At 53.5% G+C, this 19518-nt stretch overlaps 2 protein-coding genes across 3 annotated transcripts in view; one reads left to right on the top strand and one right to left on the bottom strand.

Moving 5' to 3' along the window:
- The window catches only part of Dohh (deoxyhypusine hydroxylase), a 4708-nt gene extending 3287 nt beyond the window's left edge, over positions 1-1421 (bottom strand). For both annotated transcript variants that reach the window (XM_021174280.2, XM_021174281.2), the window contains exon 1: positions 1134-1421. The gene's annotated coding sequence lies outside the window, so the exon portion shown is untranslated. The remainder of the gene's footprint in view (positions 1-1133) is intronic.
- Positions 1422-7273: 5852 nt separating this feature from the next.
- Fzr1 (fizzy and cell division cycle 20 related 1) lies at positions 7274-19010 on the top strand. Its single transcript, XM_021175172.2, has 14 exons — positions 7274-7511; positions 14422-14539; positions 14664-14789; positions 14866-14929; positions 15064-15191; positions 15341-15423; positions 15518-15701; positions 15863-15928; positions 16457-16559; positions 16639-16823; positions 17130-17363; positions 17661-17765; positions 18162-18254; positions 18343-19010. The coding sequence occupies exons 2-14, from the start codon at positions 14471-14473 to the stop codon at positions 18382-18384; spliced, it is 1482 nt and encodes a 493-aa protein (XP_021030831.1). The 5' UTR covers positions 7274-7511; positions 14422-14470; the 3' UTR covers positions 18385-19010.
- Positions 19011-19518: the final 508 nt, after the last annotated feature.

The following is a 19518-nucleotide window of genomic DNA, read 5'->3' as shown; positions in this document are numbered from 1 at the left end:
CTAGAACTCACTCTGTAGACCAGGCTGGCCTCGAACTCAGAAATCCGCCTGCCTCTGCCTCCCAAGTGCTGGGATTAAAGGCGTGCGCCACCACAACCTGGCCAGACTTTTTCAGGATAGCTTAAATGAAGGATCTAGAAACTGTCAGTTGCCAAATGGTTCTCATCCCTGCCTCCCACAGCACCTTACTGGAGGTTCTCATGTAGCCCTGTGGGATACACTTTATCCCTCCCCTCCTCCCTCCCGGACTTCTCCCTGCTCCCACCTTTGCACATCTTGTACCCTCTGCATGGCCCCATAGATGCAGGACAACACTCCCACACAGGTGTTTTCTTTCAAGGATGAATTAACATGTAAACAGACATCGTCCAGTATAAGAGGACTGGCCCCTGTCAGCCATCTAGACATACAGCAGATGCATACATAACAAACTGGACTAGCAGGCTGTGGCAAGCTGGAAGGCCTTCTGGGCTCTGATGTCACCCAGCGGTGCCCGAGTTTAATGAGGCAGGTATGGCTGCCTCACCAGTGATGCCCATCAGCCGACAGTCACACCTTGAAAATGGAATTCATCAACACACATGAAGCAGGTCCACGGGAGCTGGCAGCCGCTGTGTGGCAGTGAGACCCACCTCCCGATTTACCCCGAGCAACAACAGGGGAGACCAAGGATCTCGTGGGTCCAAGAGTGCTCCCCATTCGAGGTATGGGGCCTCCCGCTTAATTCAAAAAGGCTCCAGGCTGGGCAGAGGCTGAAGCAGGAGGATAACAGGTTCCAGGAGATCCTGTTTCCAAATACTTAGGCTGAGAGGTCAAGCGCGGGCCGGGCCTGCACGAAGCCCCAGCTCCCCCCAGCAGCCCCTGAGCCCCGCACAGGCGGCTAACCTGTCAGCTAAGCACGGGGTAGGAGGAGGCCATTCGTAGCCACACAGTGAGTTGGAGGCTAGCCTCGGCTACATGATATCCTGTGTGACGTCAAATACTGAAGGAAAAGGGGGCAACGGAGTCCAATTCCCCGTAGGAAGCCTGGTGGCGCCCCGGGGCCCCCTCAAGGGAAATCCCAGCGCTCCCCCGGGCAGCGAGTACCTCAAAGCGGAAGTCCCCCGAAGGGGGGCACTTCCGGCACTGCTCACCGTGTTTTCGTCTACAGGGACTCCTCAATAAGCTCCGCACACTCGGGACAGGTGGAGAGAGTCGCTGCGACAGCGCCAAGAACAGGTCCGCAGACGCACCTCGCGCGACGTCCTCTGGACGCCGACATCTTGATGGCCACGTGACCAGGCTGGGCGGAACCATCGCCGCGACTAGGGGTGACCACACCCGGAACGATGCGTCTAGCGATGCCCCAGGACTGTCCTAAGAGCCGGAGAAGCAACTTCCGGTCTTCCTCCGGAAGAAGAGTTTCCAACCGTCCCTCCCATAGAGAAAAGAAAATGGTTTGATCCCATTCACAGCACAACCCGGCCGGACCTGGGTAGCGCATGCACAGTGTATAGTGGGCGTGGCTATGTTCTACAGGGCGCGGCCAATAGTCTCTGGGACCAAAACAAATAGAGGAAAAGAAATGGGAAATAAAATAGGAGTTATGAGCAATCTCAGCAGTGAGGGCACTTGCAGTCAATTTGAGAATGAGTTCGATTCTTGGTTCAACAGGATATACGGCAGTGACATGATCATAAAGTCGAAGTTTAAAATTTTAAATATGCCGGGCGTTGGTGGCGCACGCCTTTAATTCCAGCACTCAGGAGGCAGAGGCAGGTGGATTTCTGAGTTCGAGGCCAGCCTGGTCTACAGAGTGAGTTCCAGGACAGCCAGGGCTACACAGAGAAACCCTGTCTCGAAAAAAAAAATTAAATATATGTGTGTGGAAATGTCATGAAGTTCATTACTTTTTTGGTTTAAAGAATTATTTATTTATTTTTAAAGATGTACTTATTATATATAAGTACACCGTAGCTATCTTCAGACACACCAGAAGAGGGCATCAGATCTCATTACGGATGGTTGTGAGCCACCATGTGGTTGCTGGGAATTGAACTCAGAACCTCTGGAAGAGCAGTCGGTGCTCTTAACCACTGAGCCATCTCTCCAAGCTCCTCATTAATTTTGTTTTGTTTTGTTTTGTTTTGTTTTGTTGAGACAGGGATTCTCTGTATAGCCCTGGCTGTCCTGGAACTCACTTTGTAGACCAGGCTGGCCTCAAACTCAGAAATCTACCTCCCTCTGCCTCCCAAGTGCTGNGATTAAAGGCGTGTGCCACCACGCCCCGCTTCCTCTTTTTTTTTTTTTTAATATTTATTTATTTATTATATGTAAGTACACTGTAGCTGTCTTCAGACACTCCAGAAGAGAGTATCAGATTTCGTTACAGATGGTTATGAGCCACCATGTGGTTGCTGGGATTTGAACTCAGGAGTCTTTGGAAGAGCAGTCGGCCATCTCACCAGCCCCCTCATTACTTTTTTAATGATTTATGTACATTGGTGTTTTGCCTGGATGTGTGTCTGTGTGAGGGCAACAGATCCTCTGGAACTGGAGTCAGAGTTGTGAGTCACCGTGTGGGTGCTGAGAACTGAACCTGGGTCCTCCGGAAGAGCAGTCAGTACACTCAACCACCAAGCATGTCTCCAGCCCCATGAAGTCCGTTATTACATACTTATGTAAATTTAATTTATGGTAATAACAATTTTTAAAGTAAAAATAAAATTAAGACAAAAATACACTATATATTTTTCAAAATGCTACCAGGAAGCCTGTTATTATATGGGCTTGTATGATGCATGGATATAAATGTGGAAAATGCAAATGTCAGTACATATGCTAAAAATACACAATTTATATGCCAAATATTCAAAGTAAAATGAATATTAGACTGGGAATGAATGTTTAAAACATTTTATAACTGGGTTTGCATCTTTAAATCCCAGCACTCAGAAGGCAGAGGCAGGTAGAGCTCTGTGAGTTCGAGGCCAGATCTACACAGCAAGTTCCATTCAGCGCTACACAGTGAACACCTACCTTAAAATACAAGTGAAAAATCATTTCTGCTCTGTGATGCGGCTCTTCGCTAAGCCGCACGGGCAAGCAACATGGGAGGAAACCCACAATGGAGCCGACATGGTTGGGCCCAGAGTCGCTTTTTGATTTCTTGGTTAGATTTCCTCTCTAGATGTTTGTTTTTGTGACCAGCATCTTGTTCTGCAGCCCAGGGCTGGCCTCCAACATGGGACACTGCCTCCTGAGTTCTGGGACCACAGACCACAACTGTCCATGTACATCCTGTGGGCTCTGAAAGTGCCTTCCCCAGATGAAGTGGCATGTGTGGAGGCCGGGTGGAGTGAGAGACCAGGTCTCAAGACATAAGAATGATTGAGGAAGACACTTCCATCTGTGCACGTGCATATGCACAGAAAAAAAACATAACACACATGGCCGCAGATAAGGGACCGCACTGTCACCCCGGCCAGCTTGCCATGGACACAGCTTCGATGTTTACACGAAGCTTCAGGAAAGGCTGTGGTTGCCGTAACAGATCACAGGATCCGGTGATACCAGGTGTGATCCAGCCCCATACCAGCCTGTGGGAAGGGATGGGCCCAAGAGTGCAGGAAGCAGATATGAATTCAGAGCTTGGCATGCTGCCAAGGCTGCCCTGGGAGGAACTGAGACCAGAAAATGCCACCCAGGACCCAGCATCCATGACTTTCCCTCAGCACCTATGGTTGGTCAGTCAGCAGTGGCTAGTGTGTGGCCCCATCACTCCTGTCTCTGTCAGTACAAGACTGGGTTTTATTAACCTGGCAGTGGAAGCATCGCCTTTAATCCCAGCACTCTGGAGGTAGAGGCAGGTGGATCTCTAAATTTTAGGCCAGCCTGACCTCCAGAGTGAATCCAGGACAGCCAGGCCTAAAAACAGTAAACTCGGTCTTGAAAACAAAATAAACAAAATGGGGGGGGGGGGGGTTGTTATTGAAATGAACCCTATGTCTCTTCTCACCTCAGAGCCTGAGCTGTGGGGCCACAAGCCTTTGTCACTGAAACTGGCTATTTGGCTCTGTTGTCATTTTATTTTGTTACATTTATGGGTAGATCACATATACCAAGGTGTCACGTGTACCAAGGTGTCACGTGCAGAACCCAGCTCCTCCTTCCACCATGTGTGTGTTCTGAGAATCGACCTCAGATCCCTCAGCGTGGTGGCAGGCACTTTGCCCCGCCCAGTCATCTCACCGGCCCCATGGCTTGACATCTGAACTCCTGTCTCACCTTTTCAGGGCAAGCATGTTACTATGCCATTGCCCACACCTCCAATGTTTGTAGTTTTTTCATCTACTTATGTTTTGACCACAGAGCCAGGTGGAGTACAGCTGTGCCACACTGCAGCCCAGACAGGCTGGCCTGGAGCTATGCATTTGCTGAGGTCCACAGGCTCAGGTTCCAGGTGCCCCAGGGCCAGAGAGCATCTGCAGGTACTCTGCAAGTCTGGCATGGGGACACCTTCTGTGCACCCCCAGCAGGCTGGTGCAGGCTTCTCCATCACCACACCCAGCTCTGTCTTCTCCAGATCCAGGGACTAAGCTTTTCTGCCCTGCCCCCATCAGTTATGCCAAGTTAATCAAACTTAATAATAAAATGTAACAAAGGAATAGATTTATAAACTTCGCTATATCATCAAGATAACTTTTTAGATTTTCTTCTTTGTTCTCTCTTAACGGCTTGGTGTGTATGTGTTTGCGTGAGTTTATGTGGAACACGTTTATGCAGTAACATCAGAGGCCAGAAATGGCATCGGATTCCTCTGGAGTTATGGTTGGTTGTGAGTCGCCACAGGCTGCTGTGAGTTGAACCCAGGTCCTCTTCAAGAGCCAATGCCATTACTCCCAGCCCATGTGGAGCTCCTGATCCTCCAGACCCCACGCCTCAGGGTGAGCTCCACCTTGCCTGGTTTGTGTGGAGCTAATGGTGTAGAGGGTGGTATGTGCCAGGTAAGGGTCCAGACCTGGCCTTAAAGTGCATTTTAATTTATTTTTTTGGTGGGTGCTGAGCATAAGACCTTACTCATGTTAGGCAAACACTCCTATGGAGCTATATCTCCAGTTGTATTTAATATTTACTGCAGTATTTTCAGGTGTATTATTTGAAATCTATGAATGTTTATTTCTTGTATGTGCTCATGTGTGTGCATACCACCATGCTGCTGAGGAGGCAACCTGAAAAGGCGCCCACTCTCTCCTTCCTCCACGTGGACCTGAGGACCAGACTTCAACATTTCAGGCTTGGCAGCAAGCACCTTCACCAGCTCCTTCATTATTTATTCTGAGCCAGGGTCTCCCTGAACGTCCTAATGTCTCACCTGAACCTCCTCTAGCCACTGGCAGCCAGGAATCTTCTTCCCATCTCTGGACATTTCCTGTCAGAGTCCACAAGGTGGGCGTGGTACTTTGTGTCTGGCCCTCTCACTGAGCCATGTCCTTCCGGGTCCCTCTGCTTCATAACCCATTAGGTCCCTGGCCTTTTTCATGGCTGTGTTCCCCCTTCTCCAGAGGGTGGGCACTAGATTGTGACTAAAGGGGCATCCACGTTGCTGTAGGAGGTTCTGAGTGGGTGGCTCCACTTGCAGAGGCCTGGTCTTGAGTCTTGGCTGTTCTGTTTCTGAACAGCTGCCAGCCCCTCTCTTGCTCTGGCTATGGCTATCACAATCTGCCAGGTAAGGAGAACGCCCAACTTCCCCCAAAGCCTTGTAGTATAATTTGTTTTGGCATTATGTTGGATCTGAGTGGACCCCACAGGAAGAGTGCTCAACCACCCACGGGAATCTGAGACTGAGATAGCAGCGTGTGTTGAACACCAGAAGTCCTTCGCACAACCCCTTCCCACTATGTCCACTGAGCTCAGCCTGAGGCTCACCCTTTGCCCTGTGTGCATTTAATTTTTTAAATAGTTCTATTTGTGCCTGTACGTGATGGTGCATGCTTTTGATCTCAGCTCTTGGGAGGTAGAGGCAGACAGATCTCTGAGTTTGATGCCAGCCTGGTCTCCAGAGCAAGTTCCAGGACAGCCAGGGCTACACCAAGAGACCCTAACTTGAAAAACCAAACAGAACGCCAAACAACACAACAAAACCCAATCCTATTTGTTTTTATGTTTTGTTTTTTTTTTGGTGTTTTGTTTTTTAAGATTTACTTGTTTTATGTAAGTACACTGTCGCTGTCTTCAGACACCAGAATCCCATCCATTACAGATGGTTGTGAGCCCACATGTGGGAATTGAACTCAGGACCTCTTGGAAGAACAGTCGGTGTTCTTAATTTGTTTAGTGTCATTTACCCAGGGCCTGGCACAGGTGTGCCCGTGGGATGGTCGGTTACACCTTGCAGGAGTTGGTTCTCGCCCTCTACCAAGTGGCTCTGGGTATAAGGTGGGCTCCAGCTGGCTTAGCTGCAATCACCCTACCTTTTGAGCCATCGTGATGGGCCCAACATGTATGGTTTTGAACCTGGACCCTCTTGAGGTTTATTTCCAGCTGTCATCACTTGGGGCTTCTGGGAGTACTCAGGGATACGATAAATATTTTTTGAGGCGGGGGCAGGTGTCTAACAGTCATTCTAACAATGCAGAAGTTGAGGCTGGAGGATTGCTTCCAGCTCGAGGCTAGCCTGGATAGAGAGAAGAAAAAGGTAGCTCGAAAAATAAAAACAATAAACGCACAGTGAGTAACCAGCAGCGTCCGCACGCCGAGCGCCATCCGTGGGGTAGTCACCTGACTGTTGAGTGAATCATAGTTTCAGGGAGAAGCGCCCCACTTCTTCCCCAAACAGGAGCCACGCCTTCCTCCGCGCCCAGTTACTCCTGTTCTATTCCCCACCCCCCGCCCCCCATTCAGCCGAGGTCTTCCCCGACTGCTCATCCCAACACGGTTGCCCCGGGCAACAAGTGCCGCCTCGCTTCCTGTATTGATTTAAATCCTGAAGGACGTCCCATACTCCCGAGCTGCTCCGCGCTGGGGCGCGCAGGCGCAGCTATTCGGGGTGGGCGCGAGCACGGCACAGAGTGGGAGTGTCTAGGGGGCGTATCCTCAAGGGACAGGGAAAGAGGCGGTGTGGGGGCGTAGCCTAGGAGAGGCGTTGGTAACTCGAGGGGCGTGGCTTCAGCCCAGGGCACAGGGGGTTGGCGGAGAGAGCCGTGCGTGGTGGGCCGTGAGCGTGGCTGAGGGCGTGGCTTACCCACGGAAAACCTTGGCGGCGTTGGGAGGGAGGACCTAGGGGGCGTGGCCTAGGCGCGGTGATGCGCTGGGCGACGGGGCCGGTCGCGGGCGCGCGCGCGGCCTGCGGGACAGATTGGGGGAGGGAGTCGGGTTGCCGCTGAGTTCCGCCATATTAGCTACCGCGGAGGCCGGGGGATTCCCACGAGCGGTGGCGGCGGGGCCTGTCGCAGCGGCGGGGCCTCGAACAGGCGCGGCGTGTTCCTGGGACCGGCGGGAACCGGCGGGTGCCGGCTGGTGACCGGAGCGAGGTAGGTGAGGACACGGGTGACTCGGGGACCCGCCCCCCCAGCCGACCCCTTCCTTCTCTGGGACTCCAGTGCGGCCTGATCCTGAACCCCACATCCCAGCGACCTCCAGTTCGGGCCCCGACCCCGCCAGCTCTCTGAGTCCGTCAGAGTCCTCCATCCCCAGAGCTCTGCTCTGATAGTTGCTCCCCTCGAATCCAGGGCACCACCCGTGTTGTTCCCCCGAACCCCAGAATGTAAACCAGCTTCCCAGGTGAGGCCCTGAGTCACCCCAACCCTGAGTCCCTTCACCCAGCAACCTCGCCTTAACCTCGCTCTGTCCATCACAGCAATCATCCCCAGAGCCTTGTTCTGAGCACGGCTAATGTCCAAATCCAGGCATTCCACATGTTGCAGCTCAGAACCCTAGGTCAGGCTCCTTGCGCCCCCAAATTCAGGTCACCCTTTACTACTTCCACCAAAACCACCCAATGCAGGTGAGGTCCTGAATCAGATCCCAGACGGTCTGTCCCCAATGACCTCGCTCTGTCACCAATACTCTGTATTCTTTTGAGCTATGTTCCGTTAAATTTAGAGCATTCTGTCTCATGCTGATCACTCAAGACTCAACTGCAAACCATTCGTCTGCACCCTGTTGACTTCTAAATGTAAATCCCCCTGCCTCAGATGCTCCCTACATCCAAACTGGGATCTGAATCAACCTCCAGAGTCTAGGAGTCTCAAATCTGGCAGTCCCCAGGTGGGAAGGATTGTGAACTTAATTTGCCATAAACTGACCCAGTGGTTCAGCCAACAACCAGGTGTCTCATCTCAGGGGAGGCATGGCCAGAAACCACAGACATTCTGTGTCCCCAAATCCACCACGTACCCTCTCAGATCTGAACCTCCACTCTGTCTTCAAATGCAAGTCCAGGTCCTTCCATCCTCGATCCCTGATCCAAAGCCATTGTCCCCTACAAAGCCCTTGAATCACCCTACCAACTTCACTTCTCTCCGCTGTAAGCCTGACACCAACCTCTGTATCGATATTACCTTCCTACCCTGCTCCCCTAAATTCTCCACTAGTTGAGAGCACCTGGTGGGAAGTACTCCTAGTTGAGAGCACCTGGTGGGAAGCACGCCCCCTACCCGTCCTGAGAGATGATCTCATTCCTCTGGCTGCTGAGTCCGTCCTAGCTCCTTCCTGCTGTTTGAATGAGGGTGATTCCCCAGTGAAGATTCACCCAGAACAGACATCACCTCTGGCTCTCGGGATCAGGACTTAGAAAGAAAGGGAGTTGGTGGCTCTGGCTCTCATGGGGCTGGGATGGCATGTGTTGTAAAGATTAATGGAGTTCTCAGGTGTGGATTTGGTACTTGAGGAATTTAGCCCATGTTTTGTGGTTCACTGGCTTGTTCAAGGGTTTCTTCTCTTTGCTTCCTTCGGATAGAGGGTCAGGAGCTAAGTGTGCACTGGAGGAGTCTTGGTGTGTTTTATTTCCTGGTTCTGGGCATGAAACCTAAGGCCTTTGCACATGCTTAGAAGAGAGAGGTCACCAATGAGCCAGGCTCCAGCCCCTTACTGGGAGATTCTAGGCAGGGGCTCCACCCTGACCACGCCCCCAGCCCCTCACTGGAGATTCTAGACAGGGGCTCCACCCCTGACCGCGCCCATAGTCTTCTTTACCTTTAACATTATTTTTTAAAAATGTATGTGGGTGCTGGGCAGTAATGGTTCATGTCGAGGCAGAAGCAGGCAGATCTCTGTTCGAGGCCAGCCTGGTCATCAGAGTGAGTTCCAGGAGAGCCAGGGCTACACAGAGAAACTGTCTTGAAAAAAACAAAAGAAAAAAATGTATGTGTGGCTTTTTTGATATTTTTATGTGTATGGGTATTTTTCCTGTGTTTCTATCTAGGTATTACATTTGTGCCTGTTGCTGGTAGAGACTGGGAAAGGGTGTCAGATCCCCTGAGACTGAAGTTACAGTCATGAGCTGCTGTGTAGGTGCTAGGAATTGAACTGTGGTCCTCTGGAAGAGCTAAACCATGTCTCCAGCCCAGCTGTGTTTATTCTACTATTTTTTTAAAAGGATTTATTTATTTTATGCTCTTAACCACTGAGCCATCTCTCCAGCCCAGCTGTGTGTATTTTTATGTATTTTTATGATTTATTTATTTTATGTATATGAGTACACTGTAGCTGTCTTCAGACACACCAGAAAGGGGCATCCCATCCCATTACAGATGGTTGTAAGCCACCATGTTGTTGCTGGGATTTGAACTCAGGACCTCTGGAAGAGCAGTTAGTGCTCTTAACCACTGAGCCATCTCTCCAGCCCAGCTGTGTGTATTTTTATGTATATGTGTGTGTATAGACAGGCATTGCCCACAGAAGGCCAAAGGGGTCCTGTGTCCCATACCTAGAATTAGGGGTGGTTCTGAATCGTTTAATATGGGTGCTGGAGGCCAAACCTGGGCTGGTCTTTACACGGCTGAGCCCCCTCTCCAGCCACATTTATTTATTTATTAAATTATTTATTATTATACATAAGTACACTGTAGTTGGCTTCTGATGCACCAGAAGAGGGTGGCAGATCTCATTATGGGTGGTTGTGAGCCACCATGTGGTTGCTGGGTTTTGAACTCAGGACCTTCGGAAGAGCAGTCGGTGTTCTTACCCACTGAGCCATCTCGCCAGCTCCCACATTATTTTTTAAACCATTTGTTTAGTGTTTGTATGTGTTTCTGGATTTCTCCCAGGCAGGATCTGACTGAGAGACTTTGAGTTCTGGGTTAAGTAGAAGGAGTGGGGTCTGCAGTCTTCTGACTGACGGCCTGTGAAGGTCTGAGAAGAGGGGCTTGGCATTTTAGAAATTAACAAATCTCAGGAGTGCCTTGTCTGTCTCCTGGGACCCTGAGTGCTGTGTGGCCAGCAGTCCTGAGCCTCTGCTGCTCCCTTGTGGCAGGTTACTGCCCCTCTGCCAAGGTCCAGGGCGGTTCCTGCCTCAGCCTCCTACTTGGCCTTCCTGTAGCTATTAAATGCAGTCTGTGGCCCCACAACCCAAAGTTGTAAATTTTTGGCTTGTTGGTTGGTTGGTTGGTTGGTTTTGGGACAGGGTTTCTTTGTAGCTCTGACTGTCCTGGAACTCACTCTGTAGACCAGGCTGGCCTCGAACTCACAGAGATCTGACTGCCTCTGCTTCCTAATTGCTCTGATCAAAAGCATGTGTCATCACTGTCCAACATTATTTTTTATTTTGTGTGTGTGTCTGTGTCTCTCTGTGTGTAGGAGCTTGAGACCAGAGAGGACATTGGATGCTCTGGAGCTGGTCTTAGATGTGGTCCTCCACTACAGCAGCATGTGTTGACTCAGCACTCTGTGTGTGTGTGTGTGTGTATTGTGTGTGTGTGTTTGTGTGTGTGTGTGTGGTGTCCTTTAAATTCTGGTAAGATATGAGTACACTGTAGCTGTCTTCAGACACACCAGAAAGGGGCATCCCATTCCATTACAGATGGTTATAAGCCACCATGTTGTTGCTGGGAATTGAACTCAGGACCTCTGGAAGAGCAGTCAGTGCTCTTAACCTCTGAGCCATCTCTCCAGCACCGTAAAGTTGATTTTTATTAAGTTTTTAAAGATTTTATTTGCTTGATGCAGGTAATATTCTCACACCCTACACTTTATTAAACTTGACAATTGCGGTCTTTATGTGTTCACGGGATGGTGTGGTGGTCACTGGTATATGGTTCTAGTTCACTCTGCTGAGCGTCACCCCAGCCTCCAGAGCTTCTGACCCGACGTAGAAGCCTCTTGCCATGGTGCCCTGCTCTGCATCCCTGGAAGCTGGGGATGGATGCAGGGTGTGATCATCTGCTCTGCCCTGAGCTGGATCTAAGCCCCTTCCCTCCCCCTTTCCAGTGCTTCCATCCCCAAGGGGGCAACAGAAAACCAAGATAACACATGTTGTTGCTCTTCCTGAGCTGTTCCTGCCTATTTCATCCCTAGCACAGTGCAGTGGCAGGACCCAGGACACCCCAGCCTTGCTCCAGATGGGCAGTGTAGTGCCCCGCCCCACAGGGGACAGAGCCCTTGTGCCTCCCATAAGGAACCTGGGAATGTAGTATGCGAGGCTTTCACACACAGGTGGCACACAGTGAATGATGCGCTGTCACATAGAGACCAGTGACTGGGGGTTTTCCCCACAGGGTGGGGCACCAGAGCACCACTGGCCAGCTCTGAAAGATGTGAAGGTTGCCTGGAAGCTGCCTGGGTGGGAAAGGGTGAGACCCCTGGATGGAGGAGTGCACCCTGGGCCCAGGCTGAGTGGGGTTACTTGGTGACTGCAGACACCTGGGCAGCTGCAGGACCTTTGGAGTCCCTGACTGATATAAGCTGTTGGGATCCCCCTCTGCTAGTCTCCATGGCTGGAAGGTGGCTTCGAGGGAATAGAAGGCTAACTTGGGTATCCCCAGATATCCTCAGTTGTCAAAGGAAGGGACTTCCCAATGACACAGGCCTTTGTCAACGATAAATTCTGTGGAACATCTGATCTAAGGTCACACATGGGAGAGACCCTGTGTCCAGGTACCCCAGATGGGCAGTGCTACAGGAACTGACTGCAGAGTCCACATAGCTCTGCCCTTGGGCCTCTCAACATGGCTCAGTTCTTCAGGCACCCTGTCCCTGTGTGTGTGGCAGGCTGACCCAGCTCCACAACCCAGACCACGTCCCTGTGCTAGTCTCCCATGGCTGGAAGGTGGCTGTTGCCAGTTATGACAGGGAAGAGTGGGGTGAAGAGGCCTGGTGCTTTGCTGTGCACCTGGGTAGGGGTGGTGCCAGGGTGTCGCAGCCGGCCACTATCACTGGTGTGCCTCGAGCAACCTTTGTTGCCCTCACTGGGAGTGTTTCTGATTCTGGGAACATGCATACCTGTTGGGACTCAGTGAGCTACTGACATGGAGTGGGTAGAGGACAGGAGTGCAGCTCAGCACCCTACAGGGCCCACTAAACCCCACAGAAAGTGACATGGCCCCAAGGCCATGGTGTAGCACACAGAGCCCCACACATGGCTGCAGGTGGGGGCTCTCCCTTGTTTCCTTGACACACAAGCTTTGGGGACCAGTTTTTCAAGATCTGTGGCCCCTGGAGGGTGTATCCAGTGGTTGAAGGCCAGATGAGCTGAACTTGCATCCTTGGGGAGCTTCCTGGTGGCAGGAGCCAGAGGGCCTTCCTGTGTCCAGTGCCAAGCAAGAGGACAGGTGCACAACAGAGATGGGTGGCTGGGCCTTGGCTCCCTCTAGCACAATCTGGAGCAGGCACAGACCTGCTCATCAGATCTGTGCCTTCACTCCCGAGTGTGATTGGGCCTGGCTGGGTACTGAGCACTGTTAGATGCCTCAGCATCCTGTGACACATCTGGGTAAGGGCCTGGAGGAGACCGACACACCCAGCGGGAAGATGTAGGACTCAGCGTTCCTGAAAGCTCTGTCCTCCCAGAGTCAGCTTCTCGCCTACAGTGGCAGGTGACACATCTGAACAGCTCCCTGGCCTTTCACTGTCCTGGCTTTGTGTCTCGTGGATGTGAGCAATCTGGTCCTCAGCTAGTGTACGTGAGGCAGGAGGATCATGCGCTCCAGAGCAGCCTGAGATACACAGTGAGAGCCGTCTCAGGGAGAGTGGATAGGAAGAGTGGTGGGCACAGCCCCTATCCCGAGCCCATACTGTGTGACAGTTCTGTGTCTCAGTCCCTCACTGAGTGCGATGTCCTCGAGGTCACACTAGTGTACGTGGGTGGATGCTGTGTGTCCATCTGTTCCCGTCCTCCTCCTTCCCTGAGTCTTCAGCTGTATAGGCTTCTGTGTGGAGCCGTCCATGTCAGGTGGGCATAGGAATGCAATTCTTGGGTCACACAAATCTTTGTTGAAGGGACTGGGGTTGGGGAAGGTGCCGGGCGGGCTCGAGGCTGGCCAACTGGTGTTGAGTGAGTACAAAGCTTCGTGTGGGAAAGGAAAGTGGATGGTCTAGACAGGGTTGCTGGAACCCATCTTTGTAGGCAGTGGGTTCAACCTTGGGTATAGGGGAAGCTCATGGCTCATGCCAGAAGGAGTCTATGGTGGTGATGGAGTGTGTCGAACACATGCACTCATACTGTAGTGTGTGGGGCAGGTAGAAGGGTAGGAAGAAGCTGGAGCCCTGAACTGGCTACTGTGTGCTCTCCTAAGACTGTGCAATCAAATAGTGGCCTGCAGCCTGCTGAGCCCAGCAAAGCACTAGCTATGGGCTCTGCTGTGGCTGACCTTGCCCTTCCCATCTCAAGTGTAAGCTGTCTGCATGAGCACCAGAGATCATGGGTCACAGTTGTTTCTGTTGCTGACAGAAGCTAAAGGAGTCCCCAATACCCCCTTCAGTCATGACTAGGCACTGGCCCTACCTCCCTTTAGGGACTGAGCCTTACCAAGCAAACATACAGCATGATGGGCTGGCCGGGACTCTGATGAAATGTCAGAACCAGGATGGAACCCACTACCCACCCAGCCACATCTCCACTTTCCAGGGCACAGCACCCCCTTCCCAGGCTAAGGGGTGCTGAGTATGGCTCCTGGGATATCACCCCTGGAATTGGTGACCTATTCCTAAGGCAGAACAAGCAAGATTTCAAGGTTATCCTTGACTACACAGAGGGCTGGAGACCAGCCTGAGCTGCATGAGACCTTGTCTCAGAAATAAGATTTATAGGGCATGCACTCAAGAGGCAGAGGCAGATTTCTGAGTTCAAGGCCAGCCTGGTCCACAGAGGAAGTTTCAGGACAGCCAGGGCTACACAAGAGAAACCCTGTCTCAAACAACAAAAGATTTACAAAAAAGCCCAGCCTGCCCTTCCTCATTGTTGTGTCCCAGAGGCCTGGACTGTCGTGTGCTTCTGCCTACCTGCAGGCTACCCTCGGCTGCGGGCCCTGCCCGCCTGCCCGCCCGCCTGCCCGCCATGGACCAGGACTATGAGCGAAGGCTCCTGCGGCAGATCATCATCCAGAATGAGAACACAGTGCCCTGTGTGAGTGGGCGGGCTATCCTGTTAAGTCCCCCAGAAAATCACCTGCAGATCCTGGCCCTGTCCACAGGGGCACTGTGCACGGGCTGGGGGACCTGCACGCGACTAAATCCCAAACCCCTCCCAGGTTTCAGAGATGCGGAGAACCCTGACACCAGCCAACTCCCCAGTGTCTTCGCCCAGCAAGCATGGTGACCGCTTCATCCCCTCGCGGGCCGGGGCCAACTGGAGCGTGAACTTCCACAGGATCAATGTGAGTACCGAGCAGGGTGCCCTGTGGTCTGTTACCCTGAGGAGGGCACAGCCTCATGTGATGTCCTCTCACATAGGAAAATGAGAAGTCCCCCAGCCAGAACCGCAAAGCCAAGGACGCCACCTCCGACAATGGCAAAGGTGAGGGTCAGCCCATCCCTCGCCACACACCCCTGGCAGCTGGCCGGGCCTCCCCTATGCCCTGCCTCTGCAGAGCCCACTCACCTGAGGCCCCGCCCACACAGACACGCCCACCCCCCCACACACCCTTGCAGACGGCCTGGCCTACTCAGCACTGCTGAAGAATGAGCTGCTGGGCGCAGGCATTGAGAAGGTTCAGGACCCACAGACAGAGGACCGGCGGCTGCAGCCATCCACACCAGAGCACAAGGGGCTCTTTACGGTGAGCCAGGTGGCAGCAAGGCTGGGGCGCTGTGGGACTTGTTCTGCCCCTTCTGCGGCTTCCACCGGGTCTGTGTCAACTTTGGGGTGCTCATGGTTCCCTAAGTCATGAGGCCGCAGAAGCCCCTCAACCTAGTGCCCTGCCCCCAGTATTCCCTCAGCAGCAAGCGCTCGAGTCCAGATGATGGTAATGACGTGTCCCCATACTCTCTGTCCCCCGTTAGCAACAAAAGGTAAGCCAGGGCTGGGTCCCCAAGTGACCTCAGAGTGGTGGTGGGGATATGGGGGTTTAGGGCAGCAGCAAGCAGTGGCCTGCTGTCATCACAGTCAGAAGCTGCTGCGGTCACCACGGAAGCCCACGCGCAAGATCTCTAAGATTCCATTCAAGGTGCTGGACGCGCCAGAGCTTCAGGACGACTTCTACCTCAACTTGGTGGACTGGTCCTCCCTCAACGTGCTCAGCGTGGGGCTGGGCACCTGTGTGTACCTGTGGAGTGCATGCACCAGCCAGGTGGGCACCCAAGCACCCATGTTCCTCCATGGGAAGTCTGACTGAGCACAGCCAGTGCACCACAGGGCCGAGCTTTTCAGGGTTATACCCAGAAGGGAGGAGTACAGAGGGCTAAGGAGGACCCAGGCCATCTGCCCCTCACTTTAACCTCCTGCCAACAGGTGACCCGGCTCTGTGACCTCTCTGTAGAAGGGGACTCAGTGACTTCCGTTGGCTGGTCTGAGCGGGTGAGTGCAGAGGGTTTGGCCCTGGGGCCAGCTCTATTCCCCAAAGAAGGAGGAAGACAGACCCCAGATGACTAAGTATGGCTGCTTGCGTTGTCTAGTGTCACTCAGGTGCACACCATCTAGCCATGCCTCAGCCTTTTTTTGGAGACTGCTGCTCCTACTGCAGCTTGACTACTGGGATGGAAGTGTGCCCCGTGAAGCAGTGGTGGCCAAGTGGTAACACACTGTTACTTTTGTGGCCCAGGGGTCTCCACTGCTGGAAAACACTGATGCGGGTTTTAAGCAAAGCAGTTTGTAGAAGCAGCCTATAGCCCAGCACTCCAGAGGCTGGAGGATTGCCTTAGTTTGAGGTCAGCCTGGACAATATTTTGAGTGTGTGGCTGGCCTGGAATACAGAGTGAGCCTTGTTTTAAAGAGCAAAACAGCAAAATGAGCTTGCAGAGATAGCCCCGAGTGTGTGTGGAGGGGATGGGTGAGCTGCTCATACTGTGCCTACCTGATGGCCACTTGGCCACACTGTCACCCTAGGGGAACTTGGTCGCAGTAGGTACACACAAGGGCTTCGTGCAGATCTGGGATGCTGCTGCTGGGAAGAAGCTGTCCATGCTGGAGGGCCACACAGCACGAGTGGGTGAGGACCCGCCTGCCCAGCCGCATCCATGGGCCACAGCCTTGGACCAGGCCAGTCCTAATCTGCTGCCACTCTGTAGGGGCGCTGGCCTGGAATGCTGACCAGTTGTCATCTGGTAGCCGTGACCGCATGATCCTACAGCGGGATATCCGCACACCACCCCTGCAGTCAGAGCGGCGGCTACAGGGCCACCGGCAGGAAGTGTGTGGCCTAAAGTGGTCCACAGACCACCAGCTGCTTGCCTCGGGGGGCAATGACAACAAGGTATGGGTGCATCACCCCATGCTCCCCCAAGAGGCCAGCATGCTGCCTTAGGTGGCTAGCTGCCTGTCCCTGTGGGTCACCTAAGCTGGATGACCCATAGAACCTGAGACAAGGATGTGTGACCTGATGGGAAGGGGGAGTTTTAGAGGGTGCACACAGGTCATGGCCCAGGTATTAGAAACTCCTATCCTTGGGGTCATCTTGAGGACCTTGTCCCTAGAGCTGTCCTGGAGGTGTGCACATGTTCCTGCCTTGGGTCCCTGGTCCCTGGGCAGGGCTCTGTCACAGCCCTGTCTTGTCCCGCAGCTGCTCGTGTGGAACCACTCCAGTCTAAGTCCTGTGCAGCAGTACACGGAGCACCTGGCAGCCGTGAAGGCTATTGCCTGGTCCCCACACCAGCATGGACTGCTGGCATCTGGTGGTGGCACGGCTGACCGCTGCATCCGATTCTGGAACACTCTGACAGGTCAGCCACTGCAGTGCATTGACACAGGCTCACAAGTGTGCAACCTGGCCTGGTCCAAGCACGCCAATGAGCTGGTAAGTGCACGGTGGGCATGGGGAAGATGAAGAAACAGCCCAGCCCAGAGCAGCACTGAGCCCCTGGGAGTCTGTGGAAGCATGGGGGCTGATACCGTGCCTGCCACCTGTGTGTACTACTGTATGATGCCAGCCTGGGCTGGAGGAATAGAATAGGCAGTGCAGGCCACAGCATGCATCCTGGTCAGTCCCATCTCTGAGGCACCAGGGGCCTCCAGGCTCCCAGGATGCCAATGAGGGAAGCCCACAGGCAATCCCTAGGCCCTCTGCAGCTCTGATGCCTAGTCCCTCCACCAGGTGAGCACACATGGCTACTCACAGAACCAGATCCTCGTGTGGAAGTACCCGTCCCTTACGCAGGTGGCCAAGCTCACTGGCCACTCATACCGTGTCCTCTACCTGGTGAGTGTTGGCCACTGTCGCTGTCAGCATCCTGGGGCTCCATGTGGCAGGCTTGCCTGTGGCTTGCTGGGAGGGTGTTCATCACCTCAGTCTTCCTGCACTAATACCAGCGTGTCACCACCAGTGTGTCACCAACCCAGGATTTGGGAAGTGGGGCAAGTCCTGTCTGCCAGACCTCACTCCCCAGGGCATAGGCTCTCCATACAAGTTTCAGTGTCCCCTGGCTGCTGGTACACTTGGCTATGTCCTGCCAAGTGTGGGGACAAAGGGATCAGCCCAAGCATCGCGGGCATCGTGCGCCCTAGCCCAGAGTCCATGTCCCCTGGCTTTTGTCTGGGTCCCAGAAGCTGCCTGTTGCAGCTGGGAAATAGCCAGGTCCTTCTGTCCCTTCTATAGGCCATGTCCCCTGATGGGGAGGCCATAGTCACCGGAGCTGGAGATGAGACCCTGAGGTTCTGGAATGTCTTCAGCAAAACACGCTCTACAAAGGTAACATGGCAGGGAGGTGGGCAGGCCTGCTGTTGTGTCCCTGGGCTCTCACAGCCCTGGCATAGTCACCTGCATCCCCTGTTCCCAGGAATCCGTGTCTGTGCTCAACCTCTTCACCCGGATCCGATAGACCCCGCAGGCGGGATGTGAAGCCCACAGGCAGAGATGGAGCAGCCAGCATGCATGGGCCCTGCTGTGCCCGCCTTCCCCAGAAGCAACTGGCGGGCGGGAGCCGGAGACCCCAGAGTCTCATTAAATGCCTCATTGTGAGCTGTGGAGCCAGTGTCTGGGACGGGGACCCTCAGCCAGATGGACACTTGCCACCTGTTACCACTGCCCAAGCCATATTGGACACAGCTGATCAGGAGGCTGAGATCCCATCAAATCCCCAAACCCAGTGTCACCTGGGGACCTGAGCCGTTGTGCCCTTCTCTGCCGCCACTCCAAACCAGAACACCCTGGGAGGCACTGGCAGGGACCTGCGCCTGCCTCTCACCCTGTGACACTCTTAACTGCGTTGACTCTGATTGCATTTCCACCCTGTGTCTGTGTGTGCGCCTTCTGTAACCCCTCCCCGTGGGTGTCAGCTCACCCTGTCCCTAGCCAGCTGCCTTGTCTGCCTCTTCCTGGCCGCCTCTAAGCTTCCTGGGCCTCCCTGTCTTCAGACCCCATCTCCACTGCCCCTTGCCTGGGGATTCCCAGTGTGGTGGCTGTGGCCTATGGTGTGTGCACGTGTGTATATATGTATTTGTGACACCTTGGGGTCGGTCTCCTGTGTTTTGTTGCCTTGTCCCAAAACTGCTGATGGCTGGAGAAGCCCCTGGGACACAGGTCACTATGGGGTTGGCTGCTTGCAGGCCTGCGGGAGTCATAGCCTTGTGAGCTAAGTGGGTTCTGCACTCACCAGAAGTTCAAAATTCAGGGCCGCCTGCTGCTGCTGCTGACATCTGTACTCAAAAGCAAAATGCATTTAGATGTGCACCAGTGCCACAGGCCTTTTTAACCTCCTGTTGGTAGAAATCCTGCTGGGCGTGTAGCAGGGGTAGGTGCAGCCTGCCTCCTGATTCCTGACTGACCTTCTTGGTGTGTGTGGTTCAGAAGGCACCTGCCCTGGACAGAGCAGCCAGCTGTGACTGTGAAGGCCATGAATGGGGAGGGCTGGTATACAGGTCAGGGTGCAGGTGAGTCAGAGGGTAAGGACCAAAGCCTACAGAGCCAGAACTGCAGGCAGGTAGGGGCTGTGGCTTGGGCTCCCACCCCTCAG

This window comes from Mus caroli, chromosome 10 (genome assembly GCF_900094665.2).
Source record: "Mus caroli chromosome 10, CAROLI_EIJ_v1.1, whole genome shotgun sequence".
NCBI lineage: Eukaryota > Metazoa > Chordata > Mammalia > Rodentia > Muridae > Mus > Mus caroli.
Note: the sequence above shows the minus strand (reverse complement) of the source record. Positions and strands in the feature narration are given on the sequence as shown.